Here is a 14564-nt window from a genome sequence, read left to right as displayed (position 1 = left end):
GTAGTTGGTGTTAGGAAGGGCATCGAGCAGTAAACACCATGCCAAAGCAGACTTCACCGTTGCTGAGGCCATGTAAAAAGCACTCAGTTCACGCTGTAAAGTGGTTGATGCTAGGAAGGGCAACCATTTGTAGAAAACATACCAAAACAGAGAGTGGAGCTTGGCACAGTGTCCTGGTTTCCCAGCTCCCATCAGACCATGTTAGCATGAAAGATGACTATTAAATGATGATGTGTGTATATATTTCAATGTGTGTGTATGTGTGTGTTGTGGTGGTGGTGGTGGGGATGTAGCAAATGTTTGAAAAACAGAGTTAAAAATAACCAAAGAAATGAGACAACACATTCCTTCGACAATCTGATTAATGGATTCGAGCCTTTGATGTCAACAATGACGTAGAAATTTGATTGAATTAAATCAACCGTAAAGAGTCCGCCCTGTGCTGTTACCGCAAACACAAACATATTGAAGAAAAGAAAAAATGGGGTACCTACAAGTGGTGAATGGGCGATGATGTCATTGGGTGTGGTACCTCTCTGAACAAACAACAACAGTGTGTGTGTGTATAAATAAAATAAAATTAAATTTACAAGCTTTCAATACATAATAGAACATTAAGCTAACATAAACTTTGTTAACAAGTCTGTGTGTGCATGTGTGTGTGTGTGTGTGTGGTGTGTGTGTGTGTGTGTGTGTGTGTGTATATATATATATATATATATATATGTGTGTGTGGAGGCGCAATGGCCCAGTGGTTAGGGCAGCGGACTCGCAGTTGTAGGATTACAGTTTCAATTCCCAGACCGGGTGTTGTGAGTGTTTATTGAGTGAAAATACCTAAAGTTCCACGAGGCTCAGGCAGAGGGTGGTGGCGATCCCTGCTGCACTCTTTCACCACAACTTTCTCTCATTCTTTCTTCTGTTGGCCTGCGGGGTGGATAATTTGAAGACTAAAACAATGCGAAGCGCATTGTGACCAGCGATGTGTAGCAACATCTGATAGTTGGTCGGTCACGGTGATATATATATATATATATGTATACACATACATACATACACATGGATAGATATATGTCTCAGCAGATAAAGGCGTGGCTGTGTGGTAAGAAACTTGATTCTTAGCCATATGTTCTGGGTTCAGTCCCACTGCATGGCGCCTTGTACAAGTGTCTTTTACTGTAGCCTCGGGCCAACAAAAGCCTCGTGAGTGGATTTGGTAAACAGAAACTAAAAGAAGCCCATCCATAAAAGATGATGATGATATATACATGGGTGGGTGTGTGTGTGTGTGTTTTGTCTTTCAGTGTTTATTTTCTGTCCCTTGCCACCGTTTGACTACTTGAGTTGGTTTGTTTACAACCCCTGTAACTTAAGGGTTTGGCAAAAGAGAATGATAGAATAAGTGCCAGGCTTAAAAAGAAAACAGGTACTGGGGTCAATTAGTTCAAATTAACTCTCCCAGGTGGAGCTCCAGCAAAGCCACAGTCTAGTGACTGATACAAATAAAAGATATATACATACACACACACATCATATATATATATATAGATATATATATGTGTATATATACGCACACCAATCCCTCAACTGTTGCGAGTGTTATGTTCCAAAACCCTATGCGATAGGTGGAAATCCGTGAAAATATACTTATTTTTATTATTTGTATATATTTATTTTATTATAAATGTAAAACATCACGACAGAAGAAGCAACGTAAGCGTAAATAATAAACCGCGACGGGTGAACCACAATATGGTGAGGGATTATTGTGTGTACACACACACACATATATATATATATAGGCGTAGGCGTGGCTGTGTGGTAAGTAGCTTGTTTACAAACCACATGGTTCAAGGTTCAGTCCCACTGCGTGGCACCTTGGGCAAGTGTCTTCTACTATAGCCCCAGGCCGACCAAAGCCTTGTGAGTGGATTTGGTAGACAGAAATTGAAAGAAGCCCGTCATATATATGTATATATATGTATGTGTATGTGTATATGTTTGTGTGTCTGTGTTTGTTCCCCTAGCATTGCTTGACAACCGATGCTGGTGTGTTTACGTCCCCGTTACATAGCGGTTCGGCAAAAGGGACCGATAGAATAAGTCCCGGGGTCGAGTTGCTCAACTAAAAGGTGGTGCTCCAGCATGGCCGCAGTCAAATGACTGAAACAAGTAAAAGAGTATGTATGTATAGCAAAATTTAGATTCAGATGAATATGGTACTTAAGTCAAAGGCACCAGAATTTTGTATGGTATTACCCATATAAATCAAAACGGGGTGATTATAATCAAAATAAGCAACAAGGATATCCAAGGTAAGGACCTTCTACTACCATGTTCCTAATTATGAAATTAACCTCTCTGTCTATATATCTACCCTCTTTATAATGTTGGCAAATGGAATAAGTATAAAAATGTACACTGTCTATTTAATTGGAAAATTCTATATGTGGCTGAAGATTGCTCTACATTTTAAAACTGATGTAATACTTACATTGCTTAATAAAATGAAGTAGCATGAAACGATTGTACTACACTACCTTGGATGTCCTTGTTGCTTATTTTGATTATATGTATATATATATATTTATATATATATATGTACTGAGAGTAAATTTGTGAAAATCAAGTTGACTGGGACTTCATAAGTTTGTGTGTGTGTGTGTGTGTGAGTAAAGCTAACATAGTGGTCACTTGCAAGCCAATATCATCATCATCATCATCGTTTAACGTCCGCTTTCCATGCTAGCATGGGTTGGACGGTTCAACTGGGGTCTGGGAAGCCCGAAGGCTGCACCAGGCCAGTCAGATCTGGCAGAGTTTCTACAGCTGGATGCCAACCACTCCGTGAGTGTAGTGGGTGCTTTTTATGTGCCACCGACACAGTTGCCAGACGAGGCTGGCGAACGGCTACGCTTGGATGGTGTTTTTTATGTGCCACCGACACAGTTGCCAGACGAGGCTGGCGAACGGCCACGCTTGGATGGTGTTTTTTACGTGCCACCGCATACCATGTTTTCATGGATTGTTTTTAGGTGCTTGTGCACCCAAACATAAACCCTCTCTCTCTCGCTCTCTCCCCTCCCAGCCCTCGATACTGTAGGACTCCTAGAATGTAGTAGTTGAAGGGACAGAAGGGGGAGGAAGGGCCACATCAGTTAGCAGGTGAATAGTCTGGAGCAATTTGTGAAACGAAGTGTCATGTTCAAGGATACAACACGCTACCCAATCTGGGGACTGAACCCACAACATTATGAATAGGAGCTCAACACCTTAACCACGAGGCCACATATCTTCACACACACACACACACATATATATACAAGAGGGTCCTGAAAAGTTCATGGCTTTCGATAAAAGAAAATACTTGAGGATCAGTTAATTATGATTTCATCCAACATATTCCCCTCTCAGATTCACACACTTATTACAGAGGTCCTTCAGTATTTCTAAGCCCTGTAAAAAGACTTGGAAGGCTGGGTTTCCAACCGGGCCTTTTGTGATACTCTTAAAGCCAGGAACTTTCCAGCACCCACCTCGTATATACAAACATACACATATATATATCATGGTGTACAGTGGTTGTAGTCATAAAGTGTGCTACTGAGATGAACCAAAATTACCAGGCTGCTTCTATACAGAATATATATTCACCCTGAGTTAGCCCTTTTGATACAAACTTACTCAAGACTGCTGTTGGTTTTAAGACACAAAATTCTGGTTTTTAAAGTGATTAAATTAAAACCCACTTCGAAAAAATTTCATGTTATGTTTCAAACACCAGCTAAATGATAAGTAAGTTATACTAAATTTTCGTAGCCACTTTAACATGGCTGTCTGTTTGAGCAGACTCACTGCGATTTTTAAACCCCCAAGAGGTCATTTCCTCTAGTTGGTTAACGATGCACAGCTGCAGCCGATAATATTGCGTCCACGGAAGCAAACTCACTACCATCTCCTAGTGACAACCAGTAGACCAGTCCTGGTTTCCAGCTATTTCTGTCACTCCTCAGTACAGGACACCTCGTCACTAGGAGATGGTAGGGGTTAACTCCCCAGTTTGCAATTTTATCAGATGCAGCTGTTCATCATTAACCAACTAAAGGAGATGCCCTCTTAAGGTTAAAAAATCGCAGCAGAGTCCGCTCGAATGGACAGCCATGTTAAAGTGGCTACGAATATCACTTGTCAGGACATTATACTAAATTCTTCGTTATTTTTAAAATTAATTAAAACACTTGATAACAAATTGATAGGCGCAGGAGTGGCTGTGTGGTAAGTAGCTTGCTAGCCAACCACATGGTTGCGGGTTCAGTCCCACTGCGTGGCATCTTGGGCAAGTGTCTTCTGCTATAGCCCCGGGCCGACCAAAGCCTTGTGAGTGGATTTGGTAGATGGAAACTGAAAGAAGCCTGTTGTATATATGTATATATATATATATATATGAGTGTGTGTTTGTGTGTCTGTGTTTGTCCTAGCATTGCTTGACAACCGATGCTAGTGTATTTACGTCCCCGTCACTTAGCGGTTCGGCAAAAGAGACCGATAGAATAAGTACTGGGCTTACAAAAGAATAAGTCCCGGGGTCGATTTGCTCGACTAAAAGGCGGTGCTCCAGCATGGCCGCAGTCAAATGACTGAAACAAGTAAAAGAGAGTAAAGAGAGTAAAAGGGTTCAAGTGATCCAAGAATCTTCCCTAAAAAGATTCAGGTTAATTTCAGTTTCAAACATCAGCTTCATAATGACAAAGTTATTTTACTAAATTCTTCATAGTTTCGAAACTTTATTTAAAAATGAAGGCAGTGTATTTCGACAGAAATACGGTAACAAGAGAGTTAACGAGTTAATTTTGAGCAAAACATTTTAAGATTTAAAGACAGAATGTGATTAAATTATTGTAAGACACGGAACGAAGAAAAGACATGATTATACATTAAAAACCCTGGCCTTGGTGGCCGTACAGCGCTGACCCCAGCACACCTAGAACTTACGACTACAGTCACTGGTACACATGTACAACAGGTGTGTGTGTGTGGGTGTATTGTATATGTCATAGCTACATTGGTCTCTGTTTTCTTACAGGTAAATGTTCATTTCTTACCTGTGACAACTGAACTGTAAAATGAGTGTTAGTGACATCAGACAAGCAGACAAATTCACACATGAAAGAGTTTACGTGAAAAGAAAATCTAATGAAACACACAAAACAATTTTTTTTTTATAAACTATAAATAGAATTACAAAACTATATAAAATGATATTACAGGTGTGATCATTAACCTGCAGGAACAAAATTGAAGAACAAGGAACAAAAACAAAGCATCTCCCAAGAGGTTGCTCAATGTGCTAAAAATAGCAACCAAAAGTCACACAAATCACAGCCAACCATTTAACAAAAAAAGCATAGATACATTGAGTAATGTCAGTCCTAGATACACCATGCCTATTATATGATGGGGCAGTCATGGATGGAGTAGAGTAACTTTAAGCATTAGGCCAACTTGACCAGACTGATTTTGGTTAAAAGAACAAGGGGAATCAATTTCCAGGCCTCTCTAGGGTAAAACTACAGCCCCTGCACGTCTAATACACCCAGAAAATAAGCCAACTTGTATGTGGTAGCTACAGCTGCTAGAAATAGCAGGATAACCTCCATCAAATTATATTCTATTGTATTACAAGGGGAAGGACACATTAGATAATGAAGTCCTAGAAAGTAATGGTTGGAATGCATTTGAGCCAAGGTTATTTTGATCAGGGTTAACCCCGGGGGGGGGGGGTGCACTCATTAAGAAATAACTTACTGGGGGCACTTGATATGGGGAAATGGGTCGATAACCTATGTCTTCATAATGAGACACAGGCAACAGATAAGACTGCACAGCATTATCACTTCAGCAGATAAGGCATGGAAGGATTTTACATGAAGTAGAGGTTGTTGTTGATAATGGTGACTTATCAAGGACCCGCACACACACACACGGATATAAATATAAACAACAACCATCATATATATGTTAATATATGCCCACATCCAGATGTGTGTGTGCTTGTATGCAGATACATGAGAATGTGTGTACATATACTTGAAGACACACACACACACACACATATGTGTGTATAACCATAGGTAATTATACGCTAAGTGGAAAACCACCAAGTGGTATATGGTTATATGGTTATACACATATATAAAAATAAGTTACAGTGTATGGACAATTTTTTATAATTGCTGGCCACTAGTATAGATTATTATTTTTGATAATTTTTACACTTTATATATATATATATTATATATATATATATAAAGAGTCCAGAAGCTGGCTACCCGCATGGTTCTTGGTCTCAAGAATTTATCTTATGAAGAAAGGCTGAAGACGCCCGACCTTTATTCTCTAGAAAAACGACGATGCCGTGGTGATCTCATTCTCGCTCACAACATCATAAGCGGAAAGTGTAACCTCTCGAAAGAGCTGTTCTTCACTCCTGCTCCAGAGCGTCGGCTGCGGGGTCACTCCGAAAAGCTCTATCTGCGACGATTTCATCTCAATTGAAGGAGAGGGGCTTTCTCCGTCCGGGTTGTGGATCCATGGAATAAGCTGCCGGACGAGATGGTGAAGATGCCGACAACCGCTCGGTTCAAAGTCTCCCTTGACCACAAGTGGCCTGAACTCTTTACATGAACACCAGCCTGTACATAATTCCATGTCCCCCTACATGGCCTTGCATTTTGCTTTTTGAGCCAAACATTAACTAACTAACTAACTAACATATATATATATATACAATATTTTATTAATTTGCCTGTACGGCTGCTAATTCGCTTACCACTAGTGATGGTATTTCAATAATACCATCCCTATATTTATATATATATATATATATAATATATAATTTTTTTATAATTATGAGTATAATTATAATTAGGGTTCAGCAAAAAAAATTTGCTTCACCACATACCAAAATTTAGAAATAGCAGTTAAAACTAGCTATTTCTAAATTTCAGTATGTGGTGAAGCAAAGACCAGTGGGAGTGAAGTAGGATGTTATTGTTAGAAATGGTGTCTAGGTTCAAATAACGTAGGGGACCCCGCTAAAGGCACACAAGACCAACATTGTAGGGGTTAAACCAGGGCCAATTGGATTGAGTCTATCAGTGTGTCCATGTATGCATGCACACGTGTATGTGTGTGAATGTGTGTGCATGCATGTGTGTGTGAATGAGAGTGCATGTGTATTTGTGCATGCATGTGTGTATGTGAGTGTGTATGTGTGTGCACATGCACATGAGTGAGTGTGTGCCCCTGTCCCTAGTGCCAAAAAGTATTGATGCCGAAACAGGTTCACTGTTCTGTCAGCCATGCCAAACTCATCAGCTTCCAAACAGCTGAGAGCCTTTACTCACAAACCAAATCAGCAGCGTGCAAGTTGTCTTGACGAAGAAAGAGAACGAACCAATTTAAAGCAAGTGATTGAGTGAAGTTTCAGGGATTAAAAGCTTGTTATCTTTCTGTGTATGTGTGCAAGAGTGAATGAAAGTGTGTGGGAAGTAATGTCAAAGAGATGAACCAAACACGAGGTTCAAACATCAAGTGTTTGAGAGTTGAGAAATCACAACTTGATGCCCACACCGGCACCGTCTAGCTGTTGTGGGTCAGATTTAAAATATGTAGGAAACACACACATACCACTACAAGGCAAAGCAACAAAAAAAAAAGAAAGAGCATGTACTCAGAAATAAAACCTGCATTCTTCAGCCAAACATTTACCATTCTGGTCTTCGACAGAGGCTTCATACTGAAGATTGTGAGGTTAGTAACCAAAGAATTCGTAGATGAAAATGAACCTGACTGGCCAATTTCAGTTTCAACTACCAAATCCTAAGCAATCAAACAAGCAAGCATATAGTGAGGGCACATATATGGTTGTGTGTGTGATTGGGTCTGCAGGTATGTAAAAATGTAGGCATTCATCAAATGGTATCTTTTTTGGTAAATTTTGCCTTCAACTGTACAATATTCCTGCAGGCAGAACTTGTTCTTCAACAGTATCGATTTTTAAACAAAAATAGCAACCTTAGTGGTGGGTGAAAGGAGAAGGAAAAGGATCGATTGGCCGGGAGGCGGGAGGCAGGGAGATGAGTCGACCAATGTTAGACTCTTGTCTCTCGGTCTTGCCCATTGGAAGCATTAGCTGAAACATTGAAAACTGAGGTGGGTGTGTGAATTTTCAGTTTTTCTGCAGACGAAGCAATGAATGACCGGTTCTGTTGAGGGAGAGAGAGCAAAAAGAAAAGAAGAAAAGAATCAAAATTAAAATGCGACAAAAATGAAACAAAAAACATTAATAAACATGAGTAAATAAATAATATGAACAGGTGGGTGTATGGTTAAGGAATGCACTTTGCAACAATGTGGTCTGAAGTTCAATCCCACAGTGTGAAGCCTTGTCTTATGAATGTATTTCAACAGACTGTGGCTGTATGGAAGTTTAATGATATTGTGTGTGTGTGTGTGTGTGTGTGTGTGTGTGTGTGTGTGTGTGTGTACTAGCTTTTCTAGCCCCGTCCTCATGCTGGGGAGGCGAGCAGCGCGATCCTGAAGAGGGCTGCTCGGTCACTCAGGAGGCTGCCAGACTCCACTGCTGCCTCAGTTCAGTGAGGGGCGACCACATGTCCTGAGCCGCCTGTGTGTGGGTTCACGACTGCAGCTCCCAGTGTATCCTCACCTGCTACTTCGCCGTTTCCCCATCGCCACAGGACTTTGGGATGGTGTCATGGCGTCATGATGTCGTGACATGCACGTGACTTGGATTATAGTGAGGGTGACTTGCGCAGGATCAGCCTCACTCTCTCGTCCTGGTGCGCCGGATCCAGTGGCAAGACAAAGTCAAGACGACTGGGGGTAGACCAAGATGCAGGAGCTGCCGGAAGGTGGCACGCATGGCGCAATCCAACCGCCTTAGGGGCTCCACTCCGGATTTTGGATGGCCATTGACTCATGAGAGAGTTCCTCTGCCCTTTGACAGGTTTTGTTTTTAGTCCTGCTGGGTGTCCAAATCACCCTCCTCACCAAGAAATCTTGGTGGGGTTGCCAGTTTAGTCGCCAACGACCCGACCATGTAACAGGTTGTACTGGGTTACATGTTACCAGTAGCTCCAAGCGGAGACCTGACACAAACATAGCCTGCCTCACCTCACCCTGGTCAGCAAACCGCGGCTGGCGGGGATCCTTTCCAAGCGGTCGAAACAAAGAAAGAAGAAAACAAACAAAGGTGCTCACTTTCGCAACTTGGAACGTGAGAACTCTGCTTGACAACACCAAAGCGGACAGACCAGAGAGACGAACTGCCCTGGTGGCCAGAGAACTGAGCCGATACAGTGTCGATATTGCAGCACTGAGCGAGACCCGCCTTGCGGACAAAGGCCAGCTGACAGAGACAGGCGGCGGCTACACTTTCTTTTGGAGTGGTCGCAGCAGCGAAGAGCGTCGTGAGGCTGGTGTTGGTTTTGCCATTAAGTCAGTACACGTGCGGAAACTGGAAAGCCCCCCCGAGGGTATCAACGATCGGCTGATGAAGATGCAGCTCCCACTTGGAAACAAGACTAGTGCGACCATCATCAGTGCTTACGCCCCCACCATGACCAACCCTGAAGAAGTTAAGGACAGGTTCTATGAGGAACTCGAGTCCCTCATCACGTCAGCCCAGCCTGGGAAGCTCATCCTCCTTGGGGATTTTAACGCCCGTGTCGGGACTGACCACCAAGCCTGGCATCGCGTACTGGGAAAGCAAGGAATCGGAAAGTGCAACAGCAACGGACAGCTCCTCCTGCGTGCGTGTGCCTCTCATGATCTTACCATCGCCAACACCTTGTTCCGTCTGCCAACACGCAACAAGACATCATGGATGCATCCACGCTCCAAACACTGGCATCTGATAGATTACGTCATCGTCAGGGCGAAAGACAGGCGGGACGTGAGACTGGTCAAAGCCATGTGCGGAGCTGACTGCTGGACGGACCATCGCCTCATCATCTCCAGGATGGATTTCTACATCCGACCTAAGAGAAGACCACAGGGTCAGAAAGTGACGAGGAAGCTTAACATCACGAAATTAGGGAACCAGCTGACTGCACAAGATCTCCAGTCACGTATGGACAGTAAGCTGTTGGACATTCGATGAGCAGTGGGAATCATTCAGGGACACGGTTCATTCCATCGCCCTTGAAACTCTGGGCCAAATTACGAGGAACCACCAGGACTGGTTCGACGAAAACGACCAGGAAATCCAAAAGCTCCTGGAAGAGAAACGCCGTCTGCTGCGGGCTCACCAAAATGACACCACCTGCACGGCAAAGAAGGCCGCTTTCAACAACATTCGCAGCACAGTCCAGGCTAAACTCCGCCTCATGCAAGATGCATGGTTAAGCGCCAAGGCGGATGAGATTCAGGGATACGCAGACAAACACGACACCAAGAAATTCTACGAGGCGCTGAAAGCTGTCTATGGACCGCAGTTCTCCTTTGGATCAACCCCCCTGCTCAGCTCAGATGGAACCTCACTCCTGACTAACAAGAGGCTGATCCTGGAGAGATGGGCGGAGCACTTCAACATCGTGCTCAACCGACCAGCCCAGATCAACGAGGAAGCCATCGCACGACTCCCCCAGGTGCCGACAAACCACGAGTTGGCTGTTCCCCCTGCAGTCGGGGAAGTGAGCAGAGCCATCAAAAAAATGTCCACCGGCAAAGCTCCAGGCTCTGACGCCATCCCTGCAGAGGTGTTCAAGTCGGGAGGCCCCACCATGATCAGTCAGCTCACCAGCCTGTTCCAGTCGATGTGGGACAGGGAACAACTCCCTCAAGATTTCCGGGATGCAACAATCGTCCACATTTATAAGCGGAAAGGAGATCGGCAGTCCTGCGACAACCACCGAGGTATTTCCCTCTTGTCCATAGCAGGCAAGATCCTGGCCCGGGTCCTGCTTGACCGCCTTCTGGAACACTTGGAGCAAGGCCTTCTCCCTGAGAGCCAGTGTGGCTTCCGTGCGGGTCGAGGGACCACTGACATGATATTCGCCGCCCGCCAGCTCCAGGAGAAATGCATGGAGCAGCACCTTGACCTCTGCATGACCTTTGTTGACCTCACCAAGGCCTTTGATACAGTCAGTCGGGAGGGACTATGGAAGGTCATGGGAAAATTTGGTTGCCCCAGCAAATTTATTGCAATTGTCCGCCAGTTCCACGACGGAATGACAGCCAGAATCCTTGAAGACGGCAACTCATCTGAAGCCTTCCAGGTGACCAACGGAGTCAGGCAGGGCTGTGTCCTGGCCCCAACACTGTTCAGCATCATGTTCTCAGCAATGCTGTCCGACGCCTTTAGGGACTGCAAGTCCGGTATCGACATCAAGTACAGGACAGACGGGAAACTTTTCAACTCCAGAAGATTGCAGGCTGTCACAAAGGTGAGGGAGACAATCGTCAGAGACTTTCTCTTTGCTGACGACTGCGCCCTTAATGCAATCGATGAGCAGGAGATGCAGCTCGAGATGGACAGGTTCTCATCAGCCTGTGACAACTTCGGTCTCACCATCAGTGCCAAGAAAACCGAAGTGATGTTTCAGCCAGCCCCCGGCAAACAATACCATGAGCCTCAGATAAGGGTGAACGGACGGATCTTACGAGTGGTGGAAAACTTCACCTACCTGGGCAGCACTCTCTCCTGCAATGCCAACATAGATGCTGAAACCATCAACAGAATCTCCAAGGCAAGCAGCGCGTTTGGGAGACTGCGAAAGAAAGTCTGGGAGCGGAGAGGAATCAGCCTCAACACCAAGCTGAAAGTCTACCGGGCAGTCGTGCTTACCACTCTACTATACGGCTGCGAGACGTGGACTGCTTACCGAAGGCACGAGCGCCAGATAAACCACTTCCATCTCAGGTGTCTTCGGAATCTCCTTCACATCCGCTGGCAGGACAAAGTCCCAGACACGGAAGTTCTGAAGCAGGCAGATCTCCCTAGCACCATCACAATCATGCGCAAGGCCCAGCTGAGATGGGCGGGCCATGTCTCCCGCATGTCCGACACTCGCATCCCAAAACAGCTCTTCTACGGTGAACTCGGCCAGGGCAGGCGCAAAGTCGGAGGGCAGAAAAAGCGCTACAAGGATAGTCTCAAGGTCTCTCTCAAAGACTTCTCCATCGGAACAGAGACCTGGGAGACACTTGCTGCCAACCGCTCATCCTGGCGCAGCGCAATCACCGTGGGAGCAGGGACAGCCGAGGAGGGACGGATTCGGTCAGCGGAGCAGAAACGTCAGATGCGTAAAGTCAGAGCCGCCTGCACCAGTAGCACTGCCCCTACCCACTTCTGCCCCACCTGTGGGAGGGGCTTCCTTGCCCGGATTGGCCTCACCAGCCACCTCCGGTCTCATGGCGGCAGTTCCATCAGATGATGTCAGTTGGTCATCTTCGAACCGAAGGACGAACATTATGTGTACTAGCTTAGAAGTCAGTGTGTGGACTTTTAGGCTAGTTCCTGCGGAGGGCTATTTGGGCCTGCAGCCCCCCCACCTCCAAAAGAAACAGAGAGAAATAATAATAAAACATTCATTGGTACCCTACTAACATGGTATTACTTTCAATTCAGTAACCCTTTCGTTACTAACCCGGCTCTGGCTCTGTAGTACAAATGTCTTGTTTTCATAAGTTTTGCATCAAAATATACCACCAAACCTTAGTTGCAATTTATATTCCTAACACTGGCTGAATGATAGCTAAGTTATTTTACAAAATTCTTTGTTAGATTTAAAATAATTGAAAGAAACACAGAGCATCTCAAAATAAATACGGTAACGAAAGGGTTAAGTGAAAAACTTGTTAATTTCACAAAGTTTTGGAGTTCTTTTAGAATTCAAATTCTCAACTGTCAACACACAACAAATCCTCATCCAGACTGGATTTCAATCTTGGATGTTCAAGAACCAAACGAAGGATCATCCTGATCCCAAAAAGTATATGTCTATGTAGAGACATATGCCAGGTCATAGTGCTAGTGTAATAAATGAAAAAATTACACACAACCAGATTTTACGAACGTAGAAGATTTCTATATGTTGCGAGAATGTGGTTGCATGCATTTTTTTTTATTTTTAACATTTTATATCTTACATTTTTGTCATGCCTATCAGAGTAACTTCCCTTTTAGTCAACATTTTTTTTGTTCTTTTTTTTCATAGCATCTATCGTGAAAAATAGCCGACGGAAATGCGTAGAAGCTCAGAGCTCTGGCATTTGAAACTCTGAGTTCTATTATGACAACTTACTGATTCTCCTATACTCTCTCTCTCTCTCTCTCTCTCTCTATATATATATATATACATATATATATATCGAATTTGATGGACTTATAGCAGTATGTAAGCTGACTCAAGAGATCTCTAGTCAAACTTTTTCTTGATGTATGCGAAGAGACCCAGAACGGGTTGAAACATGTGTTGTACCCAATAAAGTCTATTACACATTTCATCTCCTATTTTATTAATACTATATATATATATCATCATCATCATCATCTTTTAATGTCTGTTTTCTTTGCTAGCACGGGTTGGATGGTTCGACTGGTGTCTGCGAAGCCAGTAGGCTGCACCAGTCTCCAGTCTGATCTGGCAGTGTTTCTACAGCTGGATGCCCTTCCTCACGTCAACCACTCCGTGAGTGTAGTGGGTGTTTTTTACATGCCACTGGCACAGATGCCAGGGGAGGCAGGCAGCAGCCATGATCGGTTGGAGCTTTTTACGTGCCACTGGCACAGAAGCCAGTCACGGCAGTGCTGGCATCGGCCACGTTCGGATGCCACCGGCACAGGTATCACAACTACTATTTCCATTTGATATTTATTTTGATGTTGATGTACTTGACTCAATAGGCCTCAAGCTTAAAGCCTATGGCAATCACTGAGCAATGACTAAGAAAATAGTCTAATAAAGGGGCATATAAGTCCTCGACAAGAAAAAGAAGGTTTATTAGATTATTTTCCTTCGTCATTGCACAGTTATTGCCAAAAGCTTTAAGCTTATATTAAAATACCATTATTATTATCAATCTCATCAAGGAGTGATGGACATCAATGTCATGCAATTTTTGTGACTTGTCAACATCGTGTACGGTAAGCGAAACGAAAATGTAAATCTGGTAACATTTGAAGCATGCTACATCACCTGATTAGGTTTATTGCACTGTGCATTGCATCTGATGTCATTACATCACCCACACACCCACAAGGGAACAGTGCAGAATGAAGCCGAAACGATTGTTATGCTAACAAAGCTTCTAGTTACACTGTCCTCTGGACCAATCATTTAATGTGTGTGAGTGTGTAAATGTGTTAGTGTATGTATAAGTGTGTCTTTTATATCTGAGCCTTCCTCTCCTTGTTCATTCTGATTCTGTTTTTATTATGAGGGGAAGGGAGGAGGGAGGGAGAGAGAGAGAGAGAGAGAGAGAGAGCGTGTGAGTGTTCCTTTTTCAACAGCCCCACCTACACAGAAATTATCAGTTTG

General features: G+C 43.8%; 1 protein-coding gene across 1 annotated transcript in view; it reads right to left on the bottom strand.

The window, feature by feature from the left end:
* Positions 1-7210: 7210 nt before the first annotated feature.
* The window catches only part of LOC115220007 (ADAM 17-like protease), a 102129-nt gene continuing 94775 nt past the window's right edge, over positions 7211-14564 (bottom strand). The window contains exon 23 of the mRNA XM_029790309.2: positions 7211-8267. Within this exon, the coding sequence (XP_029646169.1) occupies positions 8154-8267 (114 nt within the window). The 3' untranslated portion in view covers positions 7211-8153. The remainder of the gene's footprint in view (positions 8268-14564) is intronic.

This window comes from Octopus sinensis, linkage group LG15, assembly GCF_006345805.1.
Source record: "Octopus sinensis linkage group LG15, ASM634580v1, whole genome shotgun sequence".
In the NCBI taxonomy this organism is placed as follows: domain Eukaryota; kingdom Metazoa; phylum Mollusca; class Cephalopoda; order Octopoda; family Octopodidae; genus Octopus; species Octopus sinensis.
This window is presented reverse-complemented; position numbering and strand designations above follow the sequence as displayed.